Source organism: Ruditapes philippinarum, unplaced genomic scaffold (genome assembly GCF_026571515.1).
Source record: "Ruditapes philippinarum isolate M1 unplaced genomic scaffold, ASM2657151v2 ctg7753_1_1_1_1, whole genome shotgun sequence".
Taxonomy (NCBI): Eukaryota; Metazoa; Mollusca; class Bivalvia; order Venerida; family Veneridae; genus Ruditapes; species Ruditapes philippinarum.
This window is the reverse complement of record NW_026852930.1, coordinates 1-26,305: the sequence shown is the minus strand read 5'-3', so window position 1 is coordinate 26,305 and position 26,305 is coordinate 1. Positions and strand designations below refer to the sequence as shown.

General features: G+C 33.3%; 1 protein-coding gene across 1 annotated transcript; it reads left to right on the top strand.

Moving 5' to 3' along the window:
• Positions 1-3,915: 3,915 nt before the first annotated feature.
• LOC132728372 (polyphosphoinositide phosphatase-like) lies at positions 3,916-26,275 on the top strand (the record flags this gene model as incomplete). Its single annotated transcript, XM_060714030.1, is given in 11 exon segments — positions 3,916-4,071; positions 5,431-5,529; positions 6,064-6,190; positions 6,494-6,650; positions 8,634-8,684; positions 10,476-10,619; positions 18,887-18,966; positions 20,753-20,890; positions 21,757-21,857; positions 24,789-24,957; positions 26,178-26,275. Coding segments are annotated over 11 exon segments (1,221 nt in total), but the record flags the coding sequence as incomplete, so codon positions are not given.
• Positions 26,276-26,305: the final 30 nt, after the last annotated feature.

The following is a 26,305-nucleotide window of genomic DNA, read 5'->3' as shown; positions in this document are numbered from 1 at the left end:
TGCAAAGTCTTTATTAGTTTTAGACATTATTAAAACGTCACACCAGCACGTAACATGTTGCGTTGTTGCATACTATACTAAATCAATGTTTTTGGGATTTTTTATACATTTTAATTGCAAACAAAAAAGACATTTAAAGTGAATTAGGCTATGGCGGAAAGTATGCAATATCATAAATATTCATGGTGATACATGAAGTATAAAATTATCATGTGTGATAACAGACCATGAAAGAATTACATGTGGATGTTGATAATAAGTACTTCTCGAACAAAATATTATTTATTTATCTTATCAATGCCATATTAAATCATTTGATTTATCATTTATATTTGAAATATTTTTTTGAAAATGTGCCCATTGTAGACAAATCCACTTAAAAAAGCAGTTTCCATGTTGATCGGCATATTAATCGGGACATTCCTTTATGTCCTAAAGTTACTAAATATAAACAAACAATTTTTCAATGTGTATTGTAATTTAATATTACTACCTTACTTAATTTCTTCTTAATAAACATCTTGCGACATTTAATGACGGTGTTGCGATATTTACTGGTAAGGGAAAATCGTGCGACATTTAACGTTACTGTTGTGACATTAATCGCCAGTAGACTTTGCGACATTTAGCGACAATGGTGCGACATTTAGCGGCGTTGCGACATATAACGGCGCCACAAATGTTACTCGTGGATAAAAAAGTAAAACTGCTTATGTTGCTAGAATTTGTTGTTCAACTCTTTTGCCATTTGTTAAAATATGTTTCTTAAATTGTATTCAGAGGGTAATAAATTATCATTAAACTAAAGTCGGACCTGGTTCATTTAGCACATGCTTTCATGCCATTATAAAATCAAAATACATAGTATTATTAACTAATAGTTTGATTGATTTCAGGTATATTCCACTTTCTCACTTATTATTGTAATTTGATTTAGTCGTGGTGAATAGGAGCAAATTGCAGGTTTCTAATGAAAGGCTGGACTTTTTTCACATCATCGTTCAAATGTTATAGATACTTGTTACAGAAGTTTTGTTTCTGTTTAGTGTGTGTTTAGTTTTATTTTAGCTCGACGCCGGAAATTCTATATGTCCGAGATCTTGAGCAGCGTCCATGCCGGTCCACTCTAGAAGTCTCATCGGTGACGTCTTTTTCAAGCCGATCTTCCTTAACCTGTTCTTCGTTTGTTGGAGGAAAAGACAATACTGGCAAAGCATCATGTTCCGTGATTGCAGCAAACAGGCTGTTAACATAAAACGGCTCTTGTTAGCGCCACCCTCTGGAGTTGGTCACGACAGGTCCACCAATCGTCTCTGGTACTTAAGACGACTTGACCTTGACTTTCTCATTGTGCATTCTCCGCGACGTGCACGCCTCGGGAGGGATTTGTTTCTGTTGCTGACAGTTTAACCCTTTATAGAGTGTTTTCACTGCTTGATCGGCCTAAAAGGTATGGTGGCTGATTTAAAACACTTTAGTGCGTCGTGCTGTCGCTAGCCAAAAGGCGCGTTGTCGCACTGTCGTCTTGTCGCGAACGAAGCACACCAAACGGCTCGTTGTCGTGTGACGTGTTGTCTGATTGGCTGTTTGTATATAAAAGCCAAGCGACAATGCGCCGTTTTGCGTGCTTCGCTAGCGACAGGACGACAAGATATAGAGGATATTTGTTTAGTTCAGTGTAAGATCGAAATATATTTCACAGAGTGAGCACCAAAGGTATATTTCACGAGTGGCGCAGCCACGAGTGAAATATGAACTTTTGATGTTCACAAGGTGAAATATATTTCGATCTTACACTAAACTAAACAAATTTTCTTTTTATTATATGCAAAGAAACGTTTTAAAAAGACATTAAACCTAATACTGAATGAAAAGCGCGCCAAATAATAATACAACGTGACGTCATTTACGACGTCACGTCATTAAGTTGGTACCCAGTACTGTGCACGCTGGTTTTTCACTGAAACAACGTAAGGGGCTTAAATTCAAAACAGTGATATTATCAAAGTGGTAATTTCACTGTTTCAAACAGTGAAATTACCAGTTTTAAATCACTGAAATATTTCTATAAACCACCGAAAAGCATGTAATAAATAACGATATAGGCTGTGTTGTCGCTATCGGCAACGCAACGCACAAAGTGTACCAAATCAGCCACCATATATTTGAATTAATTTGGTAACAAAGACTATCCACTAGGCCAGAAACTTTTACGCGAAAATGATACATTTTTATTACATGCTTTTCGGTGGTTTATAGAAATATATCAGTGATATAAAATTGGTAATTTCACTGTTGGAAACAGTGAAATTACCACTTTGATAATTTCACTGTTTTGAATTAATCCCTTACGTTGTGAACAGTGAAATACCAGCGTGCACAGTACTGGGTACCAACTTAATGACGTGACGTCGTAAATGACGTCACGTTGTATTATTATTTGGCGCGCTTTTCATTCAGTATTAGGTTTAATGTCTTTTTAAAACGTTTCTTTGCATGTAATAAAAAGAAAATTTGTTTAGTTTAGTGTAAGATCGATATATATTTCACCTTGTGAACACCAAAAGTTCATATTTCACTCGTGGTTGCGCCACTCGTGAAATATACCTTTTGGTGCTCACTCGGTGAAATATATTCCGATCTTACACTGAACTAAACAAATATCCTCTATATAAATATTCAGGATCCAATAATGATTCACAGTTAGTATATGGTTTATACATGTATACTAAAAGATGTCTGTGGTGGCAGATTTGGTACACTTTGTGCGTTGCGTTGTCGATAGCGACAACACAACCATTATTTGTATCACCTCTTCGTCTTGTCGCTAGCGAAACGCGCCAATCGGCGCGTTGACACACTGTCGTCTTGCCGTCCTGTCTCTATCGAAGCACGCCATACGGCGCATTGTCGTGTGGAACTACATTGTAGGCTAATACATGTATTTGGAATTGTTTCCTCCAGAATTGCTTGGTTAGCCAATGGATCATGTCATTTAGGAGGAAATATGTTGATGAATAAATAAAGAATATGACAGAGTAATGCCCCGGTCATGTCATAGTCATATGTATTAAATGTTTATTATATAGGTAATTTAAGTATTTTTCAACTTAAAATAAAAAAAGTTACCGTGATAATTGGATAAATTAAGCAGACGACGTCTTAAGTAGTTCCGTTATAGTCACGACCATCCATTGGTTTATTCTCACAGACGCTTGTGGTTTGGAGCTCAAAACGCCTTTAAAATCCAAATAAAATGCATATTTGTCAATCCCAGGACATGTACTGATCATATATATCAAAAAATCTTAATATATGCCGTTTTGAAAAAAAATCATATTTCAACAACTATAATAATATTATAGTTGTTGAAATATGATTTTTTTTCAAAACGGCATATATTAAGATTTTTTGATATATATGATCAGTACATGTCCTGGGATTGACAAATATGCATTTTATTTGGATTTTAAAGGCGTTTTGAGCTCCAAACCACAAGCGTCTGTGTTTATTTTCAAAATATGCTTACTACGTGCATTTTTCGGTGTCAAATTATTAATTTTATTCTATGTAAAAGTAAGAACATGTATACAATATATCATACTAATAAATGCATTATAGAAATCTAATCAGGAAATGTTTAGATATATAGTCAATACAAAAGGGATTCTAGATAAAATTATATAAATGCGAACCGATCAAATATCGTTACAACTTCTCATCTAGATCTATCTCCCTTCCATTATATGTCATCGTTAAATATAATATGTTTTTTCTTATAGCTTTCTTTTTTGTATGCAATTTTTATTCGATTCATAGCACTTTACTATGAACTGCCTCTGAATTTAAGAATGCAAGATTTCTGTTTAATATACCGAATAAATTGAGTACGAATTAAATGTGTGGTCTAGGGGAGTTAAATGTCCGCTTCGTCGCTGCAAGAAAATAAACATTAGATAGGCCTTAAATTAACAAAATTACAGATATTGCCTTAACAAAATTACAGATATTGCCATGGAGTTTCCACTGATTTCTTCCATTCAAAGAGTAAATATTTATGAAACAAAAGCGGTAAGTTTAGTCATACTTTTATTAGATCACATCATTCTTTCATCGATTATAATTATGAATCAGTTCGTACCTAAAATTATTCGTACTACGGAAGTTTTCCTCATTTGCTTATACAAGTTTTGCCCGATAAAAATTTAATTTGTACTGGTATTCTTATTGTGACTAACATTAAGGTGTAAACTAAACAGTTGTTTCGTTTGTGAATCATCAAATAATACCGCTATGTTCCTGATGCATTAGACTAATTTTTCCTATTAATAATTGTAAAATAACCATTGAATATTAATCCTGCAGAACAAAATAAAGTCTATCCAAAATTGATCCAAATGCCTGGAACTAAGGATAACTATGCTCTTTTTTCTAAAGATAACTTAAAATTGATAAAAGCCATTTTTGCAAATAGGCCTACAGTCAAACCTGTGAAAAGGGTCAAACATGGCCTTTATAAACAAGTATATAGGCATTATTTGGACATAACTTTGTTCTTTTTAATAATTGATGGATTTTGGAAAGTGGCCTTTATTTAAAGGGTGTTTTTTTATTCAGAGTTGGTGTTTAAAACAGGTTTGACTGTATGTTTTGATTCAACAGTCAAGGTAGATGTTATTTAGTCTACTGAATAGTCTATTTCTTACCATCACATATATATGTTACATATAATGTAGGTCTAGTCTGATTTTATTGACCTGTCAATTATGAATACCTTACAGGACTCATTTAAATATTCGATCCCACTTCGGTTTGGTCCGTGTAGTTTACGAGAATTAATGTGGAGTATATTAGTCATGGATTGAAAGTCACGCCAGCTTAATGTGAAGGTTTTCGTTAAGTCACCATAGCACAGTCTGTTAAGAGAATGCCTGATAATTGAGATGTCTGTGGTTCAATCCTTACTGTTGCCACTAGTACTCTTTCTTATTTTTGCAGTATATTCTAATGGAACAGACTTGTAGTGTGTTTTACGGCATTGAAAATACATTTATTGATTTTAATCCATTTTAATTTTTTAACATGAATTCTTAAAACATGTTATTTAAATGAGTATAGACATAACAAAATTAAAATAATGTTGAAAGTATTAATAAAAAAACACATGGACCAACGCGGTCTCGAATTTAAAACACGTGTGGCAGTTAGATTATAAACTCGTGCTTTACCCTATTGCACCATAACGCTGAGTGCACTTAGTTTATCGATACAAATTAAATTAAATTCTATCGTACAGCGTACATCTCACGGAACTTACCGAAAATCTACCGATGATTAATATACTCTGTGCATCGACCGTGTAATCAGTATGTAATTGACAGGTTAATAAAACCAAACAATATCCACATGTAATTGTTTTTCTTTTTTCAGAGGTTCTATATTGTGGGTTCCAACAATACCGGGACTACATATCGAGTCCTTAAAGTTGATAGAACAGAGCCAAAGGAACTCCATATTCATGATGACAAGGTATTTTATGCATAGAAATTTATTAGATATCCTCGAAATTATTTGATGCACACGTACACCATTTATAAATATCATACTGTGACAGTGTGTTTATTTATTCTTTTGCTACAGATTATATAACAAGTACACATAGAGTGATGGTTTAAACATATTTGTTTAAGCTCGATTGCGAAGCAAGTTCTTGCAACTTATATTAATCACTTTCGAGTCCGCTTCCTGGAACCAACCAGTACTGGTGTCGTATGAAGAAACATGGTCATGACCCGAGTAGGGCTCGATCCCATGATCTCTGGGTTGAGAGGCAGACACCTTAACCACTAGGCCACCGCTCCCCTTGTGATATACTCATAGAAGGTTTTTATAAAGGTTTTATGCCTTGATTTAGGCAAACTTAAATGATGGCTGATCATCTCTAAGAAATGACACAGCTTCTCTAATATATTGATCAATGAATTCTCTTTTATCAAACAATTTATATGATCATAAAGTAGGACTGTGAGCAGTTAGTTATATCTGTTGTCTCCTCATTTTCAGCATATTTACAGCCATCTGGAAATAATGAACTTATTGACAACAATAGAATCAGGTAACAGAACAACAACCAAGCAAAAACAACAGTCAACTGGACTTACAAAGAGCGTCTCTGCATATGGTATAGTAGGTAAGTATCTTTATACAGATTTTAAAGTATCAAATTGCTTTAAAGGGACTCGCCCATTTTTTGACAGGTAACAGGACTAGAAATAATTTTTCAAGAATAATGTTCCATTTGATTTAGGTATAGATCAGTAACTTGTGTGAAAATTTTCAGATCATTCATTCATTCACTCAGGTTTTTCCAGAATAATTATTCCAATTATTGTGAAAAATGAGCCAACATTGAAAAACATTGCAATGCTTTAAACTCAAATTGGGCTAAACATAGCACAAAACTATGATTTTTTCAATCTATTTTCTTTTCAAGGTTTTGTGAAGTTCCTAGAAGGTTACTACATGGTGCTAATCACAAAGAGGAGTAAGGTGGCCCTCATTGGCGGGCATACTATTTACAAGATAGAGGACACAGTGATGCAATATATACCTAATGATGGAGTCCGATACACGCATCCTGATGAACCTAGGTTAGTGCACAAAGTTCAATATATAGAGGATATTTGTTTGTTTGTGTGTAAGATGAAATTTTATTTCATCGAGTGGGCTTTAAAAACAGTATTCTCACGAGTGGCGTAGCCACGAGTGAGAATACTGTTTTTAAAGTTCACGAGATGAAATAAAATTACATCTTACACAACAAACAGACAAATTTTCTTTTTATTTTATGCTTAAAAACAAGTTAAAACGAAATTTCCATAATTTTAATGTTAATATTAAAATCTGTTTCCCCCATTGAGAGCCCCATTTAGACGGAATTTCTCATTTAAAACAAGAAGTCTTGAGCTGAAAAATAAGTCCGCCAATCAAGGTTAAATGACGGTGATATTTATTCATTTTATTAAAAAAATATGAATGATCGCTTGTTTAAATAATAAAAACAAACAATTCTTGTAGGAGAAAAAGTCCAACCATCCATCCATACTTCTGTTACTTACTGCGAATTTATATTAGACCTGGCTTTGTAAAATGTAAGCGGCAGCCATTTTTTAAAGTTGTGTATTTCATGGGGAGGAAAATAATTGTGTAAGATTCAGAAGGATATAATTTGGATTTGTTAGTCATACACCTTTTTAAAAGAAAGAAAACTTATTTGAGGATTGTAACAGACAAAAAATAAGTGTTGACAGAAGTGAAAACATTCAGAAAAGGAGCTAGGAAAATGGAAAACTTGGAAGCTTGCTAAGGACATGAAGGAACGCTGGGTTGTTTTACTTATTTTACGAGTGATGGCTGTCAATGCTTTTCAATTTTTCATAAAGCATACGGCAGTTATTGCTCGTAGGATACTTTAATATGCCCAAATGTCATCAAGAGCAGTTTTGCATGGGGAAGGAATGTATTTTTCAGACTGTAAAAACAAACAAAAAAATTTAGAGACGAAATTTGGTAATTGGAATTTGAAGGAATAGAAGTAAGTTTTCTCTCTTTATTACTTTTGACATTCAAGTTATTTATCTATTTCAGCTTTGCTATTTCTTTGAACAGCCTGACATTGTCAGAACTGTCAGTAAAAATAAAATTGAGGTACCACATGGGGAAAATCTTAAAAAAGTAGTTTCGTCATTGAAAAAAGTGAAATTATATTTTGATAATTTTCACTGTGAAATTATCAAATATAATTTTCACGGATAAATCAGTAATCCACTGAAAAGCATAAAATAAATTAATGATAGTTAACCTGCTAAATTTATATAATGGATTCACCTAGCTTTTGATTTGGAATGTTCCATTTACTGTTTAAGGGATTTTAATATTAAAACACAAAAATTGGTGGTAAGCTACCTGCAGTATAAAATTAATATGATTTTAGGAATTGTGATATATCTCAAAGCAATACAAACTAGTACTGTAATATGGTATTCAAAGTTTGAAAAAAAATGAAGAAAGATATTAAAGGAAATTTCAATTTAAGTTTGGCTTTGCACCTACTAAGAGAACTTAACTCTTACCATGCTAATTTTGTTTCTGTTTTAAGTAGGAACTTATGTAATTAAAAGCCTTTAGTATATTGTGAATGTAAGAGATTTTCTATAAAAAAATTAAAGGTTAAAGGTTACTCTAACAGTATACACATTTCCTTAAATGAAGGATAATCTTATACAGTTACTTGATCTTAAAAGAAGTCAAAAGATTACCTTGAAATACATGTTCTTTGAATATCAATTAAAGGCAGAAAGCTGTATAATAGCTTGATAAATTTTTGTATATGCTAGTTCTGATAAGACTACAGTCCAACCTGTCTTAAGAGACCAGCCAGTGGTGAAGAGGAAAGTGGTCTGTAAAGACAGGTGGTATCGTAACCCAGGGTCACTTTTTTGCTGAAAAGTTTTATGAAAAAATCTCAAAGCCTTGTGTGTCTTTCTTCATGTATGATGTTTATATGCAAATATTGTAGCTGGGGTTATTAATGATGTATTATGAATTATTCTGTTATTTCATTCATTATGCAGGTATGTGAAGATGTTTCAAAGCGTGGACCTGTCCAGCAACTTTTATTTCAGGTAAATATTTTTTTTATTTTTACTGGTTTCCCAGAGAATGTTTGCTGATTCTATTATGATGTTTACTGATTCCTTAATGAAGTTTATTAAAACCACAGTCAAGTTAATAATTCATAAAATGAAGTTTACTATTTCATTCAATGAAGTTTACTGAATGGCTTATCAAAGTTTACAGGTTACTAAATGAAGTTTACTGATTTCCTTATCAAAAGTTACTGGTTATGCATTGAAGTTTACTGATTCCATAATGAACTTTACTGATTCCACAATGAACTTTACTGATTCCTAAATGACTTTTACAGATTCATAAAAGGTATTAATACATTTTTAGTCCCCTACCGGTTTACCTGAGGGGACTTTAGGTTTACCCTCCGTCTGTCCGTCCCTCTGTCCGTCCGTCAGTACGTCCGTCCACAAAACTGGATCCCGCGATAACGCAAAAAGCACTGAAAATATTTTAATGAAACTTGATATATGGATAGATGGCAGTATGGAGATTATGCACGTCTTTTTCTTTTCTTCCTATGTTGAAAATTCTGGTTGCTATGGCAACAAATAGACTGAAAATATGGCAAATTTTACTCATAACCTGGATCCCGCGCTAACGCAAAAAGTACTGAAAATATTTTTATGAAACTTGATATATGGATAGATGGCAGTATGGAGATTATGCACGTCTTTTTCTTTTTTTTCCTATGCTTAAAATTCTGGTTGCTATGGCAACAAATAGACTGAAAATATGGCAAATTTTACACATAACCTGGATCCAGTGATAACGCAAAAAGTACTGCAAATATTTTTATGAAACTTGACATATGGGTAGATGGCAGTATGGAAATTATGCACATCCTTTTCTTATCTTCCTATGTTGAAAATTCTTGCTATGGCAACAAATAGACTGAATTTCAAGATTTCTGATTCTAGTTTTTAAGTTTTTTCACTAAAAGTTCTTTATTTCTCAAGGTATTTTCTTCAAACTTTAAATATAAGTTGCTAGTCATCAACCACATCATATGTGACAAGGTTTACAACTCTAGCACAAAATTTATCAGAATTACCTCCCTTGAACTTAAAATTTTCATGAAAAAAACATTGTTTTTTTTAATAACTTCTTTTTTTCTGAATGTATCTACTTCAAACTTCGTATAAATGTTTCTTATTATCACTTAACATTTGTGAGTGTTCAATACTCTAGCAAGACTATTTCCAGAATTATGCCTCTTTTGAACTTAGACTTTTTTTTTGAGAAATTGGTAATTTTTACTCCAACTTCTTCAATCATGATAGGATTTTCTTCAAACTCCTACATCATAATAATATGACAAGGTTTATAAATCTAGCATCCATATTTCCAGAATTATCTCCTCCTTAAACTTTTAATTTTTCCTATTCGTTCTTTTAACTTTCATTTACTTCAAATTCAAAATAAACATTCAATATTCATACCTTCATTACTAATTGTTCTTTATTACACTCACATCATGTATGACATCGTTATCTCCTTTTTAAAAATTTTGCTTTTAAAAATGTTATATTTTGAATAACAGGGATGTTTAAAAAAATAACTTTAGAGTGTCCTTCAGTCCGTCTGTCTTTCTGTACATAAAAACTGTTTCCTGTGATCACTTTTAAAGAACTTTTTTCAACAAATTTACTTAAAATAGAAACATAAGTGAATGGCCAATGGCCCTTCAGAATGTTGCTTGGGCTCTTACCGGTAGGGACTTATGGATTGCTTGCAATACTATGATAATTGCTTGTTAAACTTGTTTTTCTTATGTATGTTTCTAGTTATAGCTATGATCTGACTCATACGCTGCAGTATAACATGGAACCTGTTATAAAACCTGGAGACATGAGAAGAACACATGATAAAACTGACAATACTACAGGCATACCTGATGAAAGAAAGCGATACTGGACCTCTAAAAGATGGTAATTTGATATGTTTTAGATAAATTACTTTCAACTGTAGACTTGATTGTACATGAATATTGTCAGGACTTGGCATTTTGGTGGAAGTGGTTTAATAGAACCACTGGTTCATGGAATAAAATTTTATGAACAGATGTGCCAGTGATTTTTTTTTTTAAGCTTTAATTTTTAGCTCACCTGTCACAAAGTGACATGGTGAGCTTTTGTGATCGCTTTTCGTCCGGCGTCCGTCCGACCGTCGTCCGTCCGTAAACTTTTACTTTAAATGACATCTCCTCATAAACCACTAAGCCAATTTCATCCAAACTTCACAGGAATGTTCCTTTGGTGGTCACCTTTAAAAATTGTTCAAAGAATTTAATTCCATGCAGAACTCTGGTTGCCATGGCAACCGAAAGAAAAAACTTTAAATATCTTCTTTTAAAAAACCATAAGAGCTAGAGCTTAGATATTTGGCATGAAACATCTTCTAGTGAGTGTCTACCAAGTTTGTTCAAATAAAAGCCCTGGGGTCAAAATTGGCCCCGCCCCGGGGGTTCATTGATTTTCCCTATATGCATATAGTAAAAACTTAAAAAATCTTCTTTTAAAGAACCCGTAGAGCTAGAGCTAAGATATTTAGCATGAAACATGTTCTAATGGGTGTCTACCAAGTTTGTTCAAATAAAAGCCCTGGGGTCAAAATTGGCCCCGCCCCGGGGGGTCATTGATTTTCCCTATATGCATATAGTAGAAACTTAAAAATCTTCTTTTAAAGAACCCGTAGAGCTAGAGCTAAGATATTTAGCATGAAACATGTTCTAATGGGTGTCTACCAAGTTTGTTCAAATAAAAGCCCTGGGGTCAAAATTGGCCCCGCCCCGGGGGGTCATTGATTTTCCCTATATGCATATAGTAGAAACTTAAAAATCTTCTTTTAAAGAACCCGTAGAGCTAGAGCTAAGATATTTAGCATGAAACATGTTCTAATGGGTGTCTACCAAGTTTGTTCAAATAAAAGCCCTGGGGTCAAAATTGGCCCCGCCCCGGGGGTCATTGATTTTCCTTATATGTGTATAGCAAAAACTTAAAAAATCTTCTTTGAAAAAACCCAAATAGCTAGAGTTAAGATATTAATCATGAAACATCTTTTAGTGTGTGTCTTCAAAGTTTGTTCAAATAAAAGACCTGGGGTCAAAATTGGCCCCGCCCCGGGGGTCATTGATTTTCTTTATATGTGTATAGCAAAAACTTAAAATCTTCTTTGAAAAAAACCCAAATAGCTAAGAGTTTAGATATTAAGCATGAAACATCTTCTAGTAAGTGTCTACAAAGTTTGTTCAAATAAAAGCCCTGGGGTCAAAACTGGCCGGGCCCCAGGGGTGTCATTGTTTTTAACTATATGTGTATAGTAAAAACTTTAAAAAAATCTTCTTTTAAAAAGCCCAATGAGCTAGAGCTTAGATGTTTAGCATGAGACATCTTCTTATGGGTGTCTACCAAGTTTGTGCAAATAAAAGCCCTTGGGTTAAATTGGCCCTGCAACGTTGGGGGGGTGGGGGTTGGGGGGGCCTATATACAGGTGAGCGACCTCAGGGCCATCATGGCCCTCTTGTTTTTGAAACCTTTTTCAGACCTGTTCACAAAAAATTTCTACCATCTAGTAGTTCATATAAAAATTCAGACTTGTAATATATTATTTAAAAGCACAGACATATATACACTAATTAATCTGTATGATAAAAGTATGTCTGCAAAACTTTCTGACTAATACATTGGATTTTTCTTTTGTCAAGTTGCACAGTTTGTAATTGTAATTCAGTGAAAAAGGAAGCCAAATTTTGTTCTAGTTCCACTTGAGTAATTGCCCTTTTTACATCTTTTTACATTTTTTGCATTAAAGCTTTATGCTTTTCTGTGACTGATTGAATTTTCGAACCATTTTTGTGTCGCCTCTACGGAGTAGTGGCGACATATAGGGATCACTTCTCCGTCGTCTGTCTGTCCGTCTGTCCGTCACAAAACTTGTCCGGACTACTCCTCATAAACTACTGGTGCAATTTCATCCAAACTTTACAGGAATGATCAGTACCAAGTCTAGTTGTGCATATTGTCAGCATTTTCCGGTTCAATGATTTTTGTCAGAGTTATGGCCCTTTAATAATTTTTAATTTTAAAGTTTGTCCGGACTACTTCTCTTATACCACTAATGCAATTTCAATGAAACTTTACAGGATTGATCTGTAGCTCAAGCCCTTGCGCATATTGCACGGGTTTTCCGGTTGAATAATTTTTGGCCGAGTTATGGCCCTTTGATAAAAAGGTGTTTTTTTCTGTGTGTTGCCAGATACACAAAAGCTTGTCCGGACTACTCCTCATAAACTACTGGTGCAATTTCATCCAAACTTTACAGGAATGATCAGTATCAAGTCTAGTTGTGCATATTGTCAGCATTTTCCGGTTCAATGATTTTTGTCAGAGTTATGGCCCTTTAATAATTTTTATTTTTAAAGTTTGTCCCGACTACTTCTCTTATACCACTAATGCAATTTCAATGAAACTTTACAGGATTGATCTGTAGCTCAAGTCCTTGTGCATATTGCACGGGTTGTCTGGTTGAATGATTTTTGGTCGAGTTATGGCCCTTTGATATACAGTACGCTCACCGCGGGTTTTGCTTTTTCCGCGATACCACCGCGGACGATTTTTTTTATCGCGGACAAACGCGGGGGTTCGTCCGCGATGAGAAGCCTAATTTCCCCGCGATCCCCGGTGTTCAGTTGTTTCCACCGCGGACAAAATTCTGACGACCGTTCTTCATTTATCGATAAAATCAGTCACCCGTTTCCCGCGGGGGAACGCCATGGTCAGTAGGTTAGTATAAATTAACCTCCAAAAATAATGGACGTTTTATTATTTTTTTAACGTCCTTTTTTTTTACACAATGACTTGAAAATTGACCACAATCGTTTTCTTAAATATTATTATACGTTAAATTATTTGAACGGAATTTGAAATAAAAATAATTACAGTTGTACCTGTTTTTGTTGTTGTTTTTAATATTTTTGTTATAAACGCCCACAAAACTATTCGTCCACATACCAATATTTTTACAACTGAAATCGTCATTTATCACTGTCATCTTTACTTGTTCATTCCTTGTGGTTCTATAAGTATTATTGCTGTTAAACAATATGGGAGCCATAAATATGATACTTAGTAAAAACAGGACATTTGTGCTGATTTCTCAATGATGACTGACGCTACAGTACATGTCCTGTAAGAGGTCGATGAGTGTGAATACAAGTTTAACAAAATTCTGCAAAAAAAATCTATAAAAAAATAAAAAAGAACAAGCAAACAAACTACTAAAACAAAAATGAAAATAAACTTCAACAGTTGATACAAACTTCAAAACATATACATTACGCTCACACCTGTAATTAGATAAATCAAGAATATCATTTAATGTATATTTTGGTGAAATAAACGCTTTCTTTTAATATTCCAAATAATATATAAGACTTTATGATCAACATGCAAATAAACAGAAACAGTAAAACGCATCTGACAATTGAAAGAGACGTCCTGGAATATTGCCTGAATAAAATTGTTGAGGGTTACGTTTTCAAAGTTTTTAAATAAGAAACAAAAGCTGGCATATAAATTGTTGTAGTATCTTTTTCATAAATGTCATATGCCGAATTTTTCATTATTTGACTTCAAGTTTCTCACTACCATGAAGTTGCGACGACAATGATTTATCTTGATGTCGAATACATATTATACATTACCCAACACAATAACAAGAAGAAGAGCAAGAAAAACACTGCATTTGTACATGTACTTTTATTACAACAAAAAAGAAAGAAAACAAACAAATTTTACATATAGTTACATGTATATGTACAGTACATGTTACAGTACATGTACGTACATATACTGATGTTTAAATACAGTAATTAATTTTTAAAATTTAAGGTTTCCACCGCGTTGACCGGTGTTTGACCGCCGCGTTCCTCCGCAATTTACCACTGCGTTCCGCGGGGAAAACGGTTTCAGCCGCCGATTTATGTCCGCGGTGGTGAAAATTTTCTGTCCGCGGGGTCACGCGGACAATATCTGAGCAAATTTTCGTCCGCGGTAAACCTCATCCGCGGGGTCACGCGGGTTTTGAAAAAGCCGCGCTGAGCGTACTGTATAGGTGTTTTTTTCTGTGTGTTGCCAGATACGCAAAAGCTTGTCCGGACTACTCCTCATAAACTACTGGTGCAATTTTATCCAAACTTTACAGGAATGATCAGTACCAAGTCCAGTTGTGCACTGTCCGTCTGTCTGTCCATCTGTCACAAAATTTGTCCCAACATGAAATTGGCCATCATGAGGCGACACATGTGATTACTGATCGCTCTTGTTACTTTTAATTGCGATAGATAAACTCCAAATTATTTTTGACATTTTGTCTTATGTTGTTATAATATTCGCAAGTTGAAAATACCGCTAATCTAGGTTGTATCATAGTTTGGGGACCTTTCTGTTTAAAATGTGTCAGAGTTAAATCGTATACATGTACATGCACAGTGTGTTAACTGGAGTGCAGGTATTAGTTACCCGCACTCCAGAGCTTGCCCATTGATTGGCTCATTTTTGCCGGGGTTTACTTATTGTGATGGCAGAGAAAGGGAAAGCGTCAGAAATATCATATTCAGATGTCGTTCATTGGTTACCTTTTTCCGGGGTTTCATATTGTGACAACAGGGAATGTGTTTTTATGCTTGACTATGATACAAAAGAGAAAGAACATCAAAACACTTGGCAATCTGATTTATACTCAGGGGCTATGCCCCCCTTGTACAAAACAGCCTCGTGTTTCGATGCTCTTTCTATTACTAGTATCTGTTACGAGCCAGGCGTAACGAGAAAGAAAAGCCAGCAACAAACTTGTAACAATAACAAATTTATTACAGAAAAATTATTAAAGAAAAATAAAATAACAAATTATCTTTACAAATACCTGAAGTCCAAATAAAAATTACAAATGTCTAGTCTGATCATGGAATGATCCTTTTTCAATAGCACAGTTAAATCCAAGTTAAATCCAAGAACACTTTAGAATAAATTCCCACAATAAAATCCACAAGAATAATTAATAATCCAAGCTCCAATAAATCACTTAATTTCCAAGTTGAATAATACTCCAAATATATTGATGACTTAAAAGATCACTGATGACTAAAAAGGTAACTGATGACTTAAAGATAAGAGTAATGAAAAATGTCTCCTTATATATATTAACTAAGAAGTTTCTAGAATAGTCTTCCATTTACTACAGTAATCATAATCTAGCAACTTCAACAATAAAGATCATTCCAGAAATTTCTATCTAAATATAATGCATGAGTTTTCCACAACAGTTAAGAACGTTCTAGTACATACATGTAGTTTATGTTCTAAAAATAGAACAATGACAATATTGGAAATACCAACTGGTCAGATATAATCTATATACATGTAATATGTTGCATACATAACATATCCCACTATGTAATTTTTAGAACCAATTTGCTTGATGATCTAAATAACTCCCATAAAATGTGTCCCGGAAAGTAGCCTTGAAATTATGGCATGTATACATTGTATGCAGCAGGTAAGATGGAAAGTGATCAACATAGCTTAATCTGTTTGATGTATCTTTAAACAAACACATCTTAATATAAGTAAAGCATAGGTTTCTAGGGTCAAAATTATAGATCACTCACCAAAACCCATAACTCTAACGTTGATTGTTTCTCTTTGTGAAGTAATTAAATTTCTGGTAAATATTTTGAGTGCAGCTTTACTTCTCATTAAGAACTGATGTATTTCGTTTAAAACATTACACATGTCTTCACTGACCTTGACCCTTAATTCTATTGTAGATCATTACTGAAATGCACTGTTGAGTCAGCTTAAACAATGGATCTGTAACTCCTTTGAAATTTATCATTTGAAAGGGTGAATAAAAGTCAAGGATTTGTAGGTTCTATATCTCTTATTTTTCTGTTGACACAGCATGTATCTTAGACAAGACTATAGCTAGTTCAATACAATCAATCATCTAAGTAACCAAGTAACCACACTCTGAAAATACATAATTAACACATTCTAAATATATATTACATTTAACATTCTTGAATTGCATAAATCAATCAATCACAATCAATTGCATAAATCAATCAATCATATTCAATTGCATAAATCAATCAATAATCATTCCAGTGGCTTTTAATTAACATCAAACATTTATCATACAATATCATAAAAGACTTGTACATTTACAGCAATATATCACACTCACCAGTTTATGGAACTAAGTGTTTACATCAACACAAATACAATATACTCTCTTCTCTCTCTCTCCAGTGTGCTGTTACTATCCTGCAAATTATAGTAAACAATGTGCATAGAGTTTGAATAGAATGTGAGATTATTTATTTATTAATTAGTTGAGAAAAGAAAGATATGATACTGCAATATTAAACCAGTCCTTAGAGTCCAAAAATAAGACACAGCAACCATTTAAATTACTTATTAAATTCACTATCATAATTCAATTAAAAACAACATTAAGATAAACAATACTTAATGCTTTGGAAATCATCAAAAGCAGTTTAAACTTTACATACCTTATAAATAATACTGATATTCCATAAATCACAAAAATTTAAAAACCATGAGGACAATGTACATGTCTCTTCCTAGAAAACGTGAGCTCAACTGAACACAATAGTCACATGATCAAACTGGCGGGAAATCATAACCACTGACCCATACAATAACACTGGTCCAAGGGAAACAACTCTCTTAATGACATATAATAAAGACTGACAGATTGTGTCCCTGTTACACACTTCCCTGCTATGGAAAATGACGTCCCGTCATTATCAAATCATACCAATAAACAATCAGGATAACAAACTACCCAGAACAAAACTACACCAATATAATACTTCATCAGCCATCTCGAAACCATTAAACAAACAAACTCAACCCTTAATTAAGAGTCAATACATATCATTTCAGTGTTAATGTTGACATTATCTTTTATATATAATTCAGCATTGACAATTATCTTTATAATTATCAACATTGAATAAATGATGTTATATAGTCAAATAATTACTTTTGCTCCCCGCCTTTTTAATTGCGACCTCGCAATCCAATAACCGCGCAAAAAGATAAACTTTTTAAAATATCACACACTTTCAATATAAATCAACATATATTTTATTGCAACATTTTACATGTTAATTTATTATCAAAGTACATTATAAGTACATATTAATGACATAATATAATAAAAACATATTGCATAAAAACATTAAAATCTATGACTTCTTCTCAGAGAGGGAATTCAAAATTTGTTGAGCTACTTGTATGTCAATTCTGTTAAGTACTCCAGAGTTCATCAAGACATCTAATGCTTGTAATTTGGAGTCATAAGGTCTTGGCACCATCTGATACATGTAAAATTCTTCTTGCCATTTCGGTTTTCTTTTTTCTCTTCTTGATGTTCTAGGTGTTGGGGTTGGAGTTGGACTTGTTGCTATACTATGACGAGGTCTTGGCCGAGGTCTTACACTTTCTGTAGTTTCTTCTTCTATATCATCTGTTTGTTCTTCTGCTGTTACATCATGTTGATCTGTATTATCTTGTATATCCTCTGTAGTTGCTCCTTCTATGTCAGGATCATCAGATGTTGTAGATATATTTTCTTCTGTGGGAAGTTCAACCTCTACAACTCCTTCCTTTTCTTCTTCTATATCTGTAGATATATCTTCAGACTCTTCTGTATCATCTAATCTTTCTTCTGTATCTTCTATTCTTTCTTCTGACTGATTGTTCTCTTTCTTCTCAACACTATTCTTGTACTTCATAGGATTATGGGCGTCCCCACTGATATATGTATTAGATACATATTCGTCTCCTATCTCTTCCTCATCTTCTGAATCTTCATCTTTAGTGACGTCACATTCTTTATCTTCTTTTTCTTGATCCTTCGATGTATCTTCTTTTCTCTTCTCATCTATTTGTTCAATATGTTCTTCAGTTTCAGTTCTTTCTCTTGATTCTTGTCCTTGGACTAGAAACAGGTGATTTCTATGCAAAACTTTAATCGTTCCTGACTTTTCTGCTTTAATCCTAAATACAGGGATATCTTCACATATAACAATTAAATGTCAATGTCACTTTTTAAATAATTAAAATTTAATGAAATAGTCCTAAATTAATGTTGTTTCCTCTGTAAGGTCCGTCGTCTGGTTCCCAAATGAAATAGATACGCTCTCCAAAGGTAAAAGTATCGTCTGCTTCTCTTCACAGGTGGAAGGTAGAAATAATCGTCTGGTCCCCAAATGAAATAGGTCTGCTCTTCAAAGGTAAAAGACGAAATAATGGTAAATCGTCTGATTTAATCACTTAAAATAGTGTCCGATATCTGCTTCTATTTAAAGATTTGACAATAAACTGTCTGTTTCTATGTCAAATGCAGGTTGTTGTTTAAATACATGTGAAAAATTAATCCTTGTATGTTACATAAAGTTGTTTTCCACAGATAAAAGGTTGATACACATATAAATCCAATTATATCTTGATTAAAGGATCAGTTGAACAAAGATCAATATCAGTGTCTCAAGATGTGTCAATCACTATGTAACACAGTAAAAGTTCTGGTAGTTGAGTGAAATTCAAATACTTTTGACAATTAACACTTCAATATATGTAAAAGATACGATAAAAGTCTATAAAACGTCACACGTAATCTGTACTTAATAATATCCAATTCACTTATTTACTGAGAATCTTTCATTCACCAATCCGGTTAAGTTAAATTCACTTGTCAGCACTTCTCGTCTAAACAGGCTGCGCCACTGGTCCCCCGTTGGGCGCCATTGTAACTCCTTTGAAATTTATCATTTTGAAAGGGTGAATAAAAGTCAAGGATTTGTAGGTTCTGTATCTCTTTTATTTTCTGTTGACACAGCATGTATCTTAGACAAGACTAGTTCAAGTTCAATACAATCAATCATCTAAGTAACCAAGTAACCACACTCTGAAAATACATAATTAACACATTCTAAATATATATTACATTTAACATTCTTGAATTGCATAAATCAATCAATCAATCATATTCAATTCAATTGCATAAATCAATCAATCATATTCATTCCAGTGGCTTTTAATTAACATCAAACATTTTATCATACAATATCATAAAACACTTGTACATTTACAGCAATATATCACACTCACCAGTTTATGGAACTAAGTGTTTACATCAACACAAATACAATATACTCTCTTCTCTCTCTCTCCAGTGTGCTGTTACTATCCTGCAAATTATAGTAAACAATGTGCATAGAGTTTGAATAGAATGTGAGATTATTTATTTATTAATTAGTTGAGAAAAGAAAGATATGATACTGCAATATTAAACCAGTCCTTAGAGTCCAAAAATAAGACACAGCAACCATTTAAATTACTTATTAAATTCACTATCATAATTCAATTAAAAACAACATTAAGATAAACAATTACTTAATGCTTTGGAAATCATCAAAAGCAGTTTAAACTTTACATACCTTATAAATAATACCGATATTCCATAAATCACAAAAATTTAAAAAACCATGAGGCCAATGTACATGTCTCTTCCTAGAAAACGTGAGCTCAACTGAACACAATAGTCACATGATCAAACTGGCGGGAAATCATAACCACTGACCCATACAATAACACTGCTCCAAGGGAAACAACTCTCTTAATGACATATAATAAAGACTGACAGATTGTGTCCCTGTTACAGATCTTTCAGTTATTAACTGTGAAAAGTCTAGCCCCATCTTTTCTTGTCAATGCTAAGTCAATTGTGAACAAACAGTATTACAAACAACACCATGTGTTCTTTTTTGTAAACCAGGCAAACAGTGACAAAGAATTATCCCAGTGTAGCAATTGGATAGCCAATCCGCCATTTTGCATAATACGGTAAACACTTGAAAGGTCCATTCTATCATGGTCCTTATTTAGAGTAATTGAGCATGCTGTTTTGTGACAAGTTTGGTTAAAATCATAATGATTTTATATTGCTGACGCAACTACTTTATTTACAGATGAGGACATTGTTTATGGAGTGAAATCCAAGCCAGAGACAAAATACATCTGGAATAAACACTTAACTGATATATTCAAGGAAGAAGTTCACCCAGATTGGGTGTTACATCTTGTTTATGGTTTTATAGCGCAATGCAGTATCCTTTCTTGGAGTTTTGTTTTACTTTTTGTAAACCTAGATTTGTAATTATCTTGGTTAATTTAATTTTTAATTTTCTAGTTATACATGTATTAAATGGATTTCATTTTTGTACAAACAATTACTGGTAATTAATTCTTGTATACCTTTAATACAGCATCTATAGTTATTTTATATAATGTTAACTGACTTCATTCTATTTCCAGTTAATTTTCATTGACTCATTATTAATATGTACTAAGTATGCTGTAGCTAATAATAAAAATAATTTCCCTATTGTACATGTAGTTTGCTGATTCCCAATACATGTAGATTGAAGTTTAATGATTCCTTATTAAATTAAAGTTAACTGTGATCTCCAATAGAAGTTAACTGATTCCAGATTGACACTTTATTATATGACTTACTGATCCCATTATAAAGTTAAATTGATTTACAGTGCTGTTGAAGGGTAGTGATAGATAGTTTTCACAGACTAAAATACTTTGCAAATTCTAAAAAATTTTAAATAAATTTTATCATTGAAAAAGGCAAACTGTGTCATTTGGAAAGTTTTCTGCCTTGATAAGTGATTTTAACTACAGATTTAACTGTATTTTACTAATTTCTTACCATTACCATACTAAATATTATTTAAATGAACTTGTCTGTCTTTCAGTTTTGACAAAACAATTCATCATTTTAGGAAAAATTTCAGAATATCTATTATCTACTGACTGAGTAGTGAACAGTGCAGACCATAGTCATGATGCACAAGTGTTTCGGATAATTTTGGTGTGCACTGATCAGGTTACATGGGTAGATCCAGTTGCAGCAAGCACGCCAAATGTTAAGATTACTTGCCAATGCCTTAACATATTTTAGATCTCTACATCTATGGCAAGTCTGTCTATGTAGCACTGATAGCAAGAAGATCTAACGAGTATGCTGGTACAAGATTTCTTAAAAGAGGGGCAAATAGTCAGGTACGTACAATTGTTCTGTTGTACTGTTACAACTTACCAACTTTTACATTGTATAATTTGTGTGACAGGTTATTAAATTTGATTATTTTGGGGGTTAACGAGACCTCTTAGCATTATAAATAGAGAATCGCCCTTTTTCAAAGCCAGTACAATTTTAGACATTTTTGAAATAACATGTTTTACTCAGAAGCGGTGACTATATTACAACCGAAATGAACTGTATGGGCAAGCATAATACTTGAGCCGCGTCATGACCAAAACCAACATAATGGGTTTGCGACCAGCATGGATCCAGACCAGCCTGCGTATCCGCTCAGTCTGATCAGGATCCATGCTGTTCGCTATCAGTTTCTCTACTTGCTATAGGGATTGTAAGCGAACAGCATGGATCCTGATCAGACTGTGCGAATGTGCAGGCTGGTCTGGATCCATGCTGGTCGCAAACCCATTATGTTGGTTTTGTCATGACGCGGCTCATATATAGTAAATACTCAGTTAAACGGATGAGCAGTTGAAATATGCATATATATACTACATTGTGGTACATTGTTACTTTTGAAATATTATATTTACACCTTTAAACCAGATATTTATGCAATTGTACCAGATATTTATTAAATTTTTTATTGTCTGTTAGTTTTAACTAGGATGATAACTTGTAAGAACAGTAGAGGTGATAAACAAAATTGGCACTTAAAGTGTAGTAAGTGTTCATCCTTATTTCTTCTATAGAAATTATATAGAAAAGTCAACAGGAGTGACTGGAGAATGATTACTAATTTCTATAGAATTGTAATGTATGAATACTAATATACTTAGTGGGAAGGTCTATTTGACATTTACAAAAATGCATTGCTAAAGGTTATCATTAACATAGCGCATGGAAAAAAAATCAGCCTACATGTGGTTCAGTTAGCTCACATTTTAAATTCATGCCTCAACATAAAAAGAAGAATACATGTATGTAGCAAGGTGTAGGTGACTGTTATTAAATACTTACTTGCAATATTAACAGACTTGCAATATTAACAGACTTGCAATATTAACAGACTTGCAATATTAACAGACTTTCAATATTAACAGACTTTCAATATTAACAGACTTGCAATATTAACAGACTTTCAATATTAACAGACATTCAATATTAACAGACTTGCAATATTAACAGACTTGCAATATTAACAGACTTTCAATATTAACAGACTTGCAATATTAACAGACTTGCAATATTAACAGACTTGCAATATTAACAGACTTGCAATATTAACAGACTTGCTATATTAACAGACTTGCAATATTAGCAGACTGATTTAATTTATCAACCAGGACAAGACAGAAAATGTGCTTTCATCATGTATTCATGTAAATGCATACAAATTACTGCCACCTGGTTAATATGAATATTTGTGTAAAATATAAATAAATTTGTCTGAATTTCAATATTCGGTAGTTAAGATCCAGTTATGTGGGGACATTCACATGGAAAAATCCTAGATAAATACCACCCCACTGCGAGATGGCCTTTTTATAAAAAAATTTCAAAGCACAAAAACTATCAGTATTTCTTGCATTAATTCAACTTGTTTGTTTGCCTGGGAGGTAAAACTGAAATGCCTTTTAAGGCCTGATATGGCTGACAGACCAGTCAGTATTTTATAGAAAAGGTGTCATTTTTTTCTATTTTGGACAATGAATGGAGAATAGTATTTATTTTGGGTTACTTTTTCAGTCTGTATAAATGGTAAAGCATATCTATTTGTATCACATTCTTTCAAAAAGGACAGTTCTTGTTCCCTTTTGTCAAATTGTTAACACAGTCATAAAAACACCAGAAAGTTGTAACTTGCATGACTGTTCACATCACTTCATTGGCCTATGTTGTTGCTCCAATTTTTGAAAACATTTGAGCCGCGTCATGACAAAACCAGCATAATGGGTTTGCGACCAGCATGGATCCAGACCAGCCTCCGTGCAGTCTGATCAGGATCCATGCTGTTTGCTTACAGACCCTATAACAAGTAAAGAAACTGATAGCGAACAGCATGGATCCTGATCAGACTGCGGGGATGCGCAGGCTGGTCTGGATCCATGCTGGTCTTTTGGTTTTGTCGTGACGCGGCTCATTTGTAAAACCAGATAACTGGATTGTCTCTCTATCACTATGTAACAGAGTACTTTCTATTAACTATAAAAACTTTCTATGAACAAATTTTTACATAGTACAAGTCATGACCTTTGTTTTCGATATCACATCTTATAAAATTGTCGAAAACAATAAGTTACTGTACATACCTATTATTTGGTTTGAAGTGAATAGTGTCATCTTTTTCAGAGGATTGTTTCTGGGTCTTACATGAATCCCACATTTTCTATTGTTGCTAATAAGCAAGACACGATTGAAACATGAAACTTTCGCAAAGATAAAGTACAGTCCGCAATTTTCATTTTCAACTCCATCAAACACAATTAGCATTGCCAGTTAATATTTTATAATATGAATTCATAATATTCATTCCTTTTCTGGTTATCTTCAAATATTTTGATACTTTATGATTTTATCATAAAAATGCATGCTTTGTTTTTCCTAGATTGTAGAAATATATTTTTTTAAGTGACACATTTTAAAATGTATGAACGAATGACATTAACATAATACTGTAATATTTGAACCCCCTTTATGAAGTAGATTGCTTAACTGGAGGCTTTGTGTTGTTATAAAGACACCAAATTAATTTTAAGATTGCCTGTTTGAAGGAAAAGTTGAGATGAAAAAGCTATGATTGCTGCTTGATTGTTTTCATGCAAAAACTTTACTGTATCAAATAATTAAAACATTTTAAAAGTTACTTGTCAAGGTGCAGGTTTTTATGCTCAGTGGAGTTCCTTTAATATGTATCTTGATATTTCTTTTTGTTATTATTATTTTTTCAGGGCTCTGTAGCAAATGAAGTTGAAACAGAGCAAATTGTTTATGACACATCAGTAACAGACCTTCACAAGAGTAAGATAGCTTCATTTGTCCAAATGCGAGGCTCGATACCCGTGTACTGGTCACAGGATATCTCTAAAATGGTGCCGAAACTGTTTTTATACAGTGTAAGTTTAGTTTAAAGTGGCATTATCCCATCCAAGACAATGAAAAAATGAGCATAATGTCACTTTAAACATATTTATTTAACCCTAAGCATTTTTAATTATCTTAAATGGACTTGTCCATCTTTTAATTTGGACATAAAACATTTATCATTTTTGGGGAAAATATCAAAATGTTTACTGACTGAATCAGAAACCTATAGTTTCTGTAAGTAATGAGCTTTCTTGGAATATGTGGAAAATGATCCATGTAAGGAAACTGTTAAGTTAGCTAAAATAAGGTCAGAGGTTGTAAACTAACCATTCTGTCTACCTTTGACTTACATCATAAATTGTACATTGTCAGTTGGGGCGTCCCTGGCCGAGTGGTTGAGGTCATTGACTTCAAACCACTAGCCCCTCACCTCTGTGGGTTCGAATCCCTAAAGGGACTTTGGATTCTTTCATGTGAGGAAGCTATCCAGCTAGCTTATGAAACATCAGTGGTTCTACTAAGGTGCCCGTTCTGCTGAAATAATGCACGGAAGGGCACCTGAGGTCTCCTCACCAGTAAAGCTGGAACGTTGCTATATGACCTATACTGTGTGATGTGACGTAAAATCCAAAACAAACAAACACTGTCAGTTACAGTTTAAGTGCAACAATGATTCTTTCAATAAAGCTGGAAAGTCACTATTATTATAACCTATAATTTATATTACAAGGGTTTGACATTTAAACCCAACAAGATTTTAAAAATCTAATTTCTTTTTAACTCTTGCCCTGCTAAATGTCTTGATATCTCTGGGAAAGAGCGGTTATCATTTTTAGGGGAAAATTTCAAAAAATTTTACTGACTGAATAGCAGTCAGTGCAGACATTGATCCATGCCATCTGATTTTGGTCTGCACTGGTCACATGGGTTCATTCTTTAGCTATTAGCAGGCTTAGTGTAAATTGTATTTGAGTATGCAACGATCAAATATACTCTATTGATTAAAGGGAAGGTCTTTCAACTGTGTGTTCTAGTTTTTGAAAGTAATATTAAGGTCCAAACTGTTTTTACTTTGGATTGAAACCAAACACAATTCAAGAAAATTTTATGTTTTTTTCTTTTTTTTTCTTTTGGTTTTATGTCACATCGACATAGTATAGGTCATATTGCGACGTTCCAGCTTCACTAGTGGAGGAAGACCTCAGGTGCTGTTAACAATATATGAAAATTTTAGTATTTTTATAACTTTTCAGTGGATCAGAGAGACCCATACTTTCAAACTGCTGGAATTCATTTTAACAAATGTTTATACAGATATGGTTCACCTGTTTTACTCCTGAATCTTGTAAAGGTAGGGGTTTTTATTTTAGTAAAATTTAAA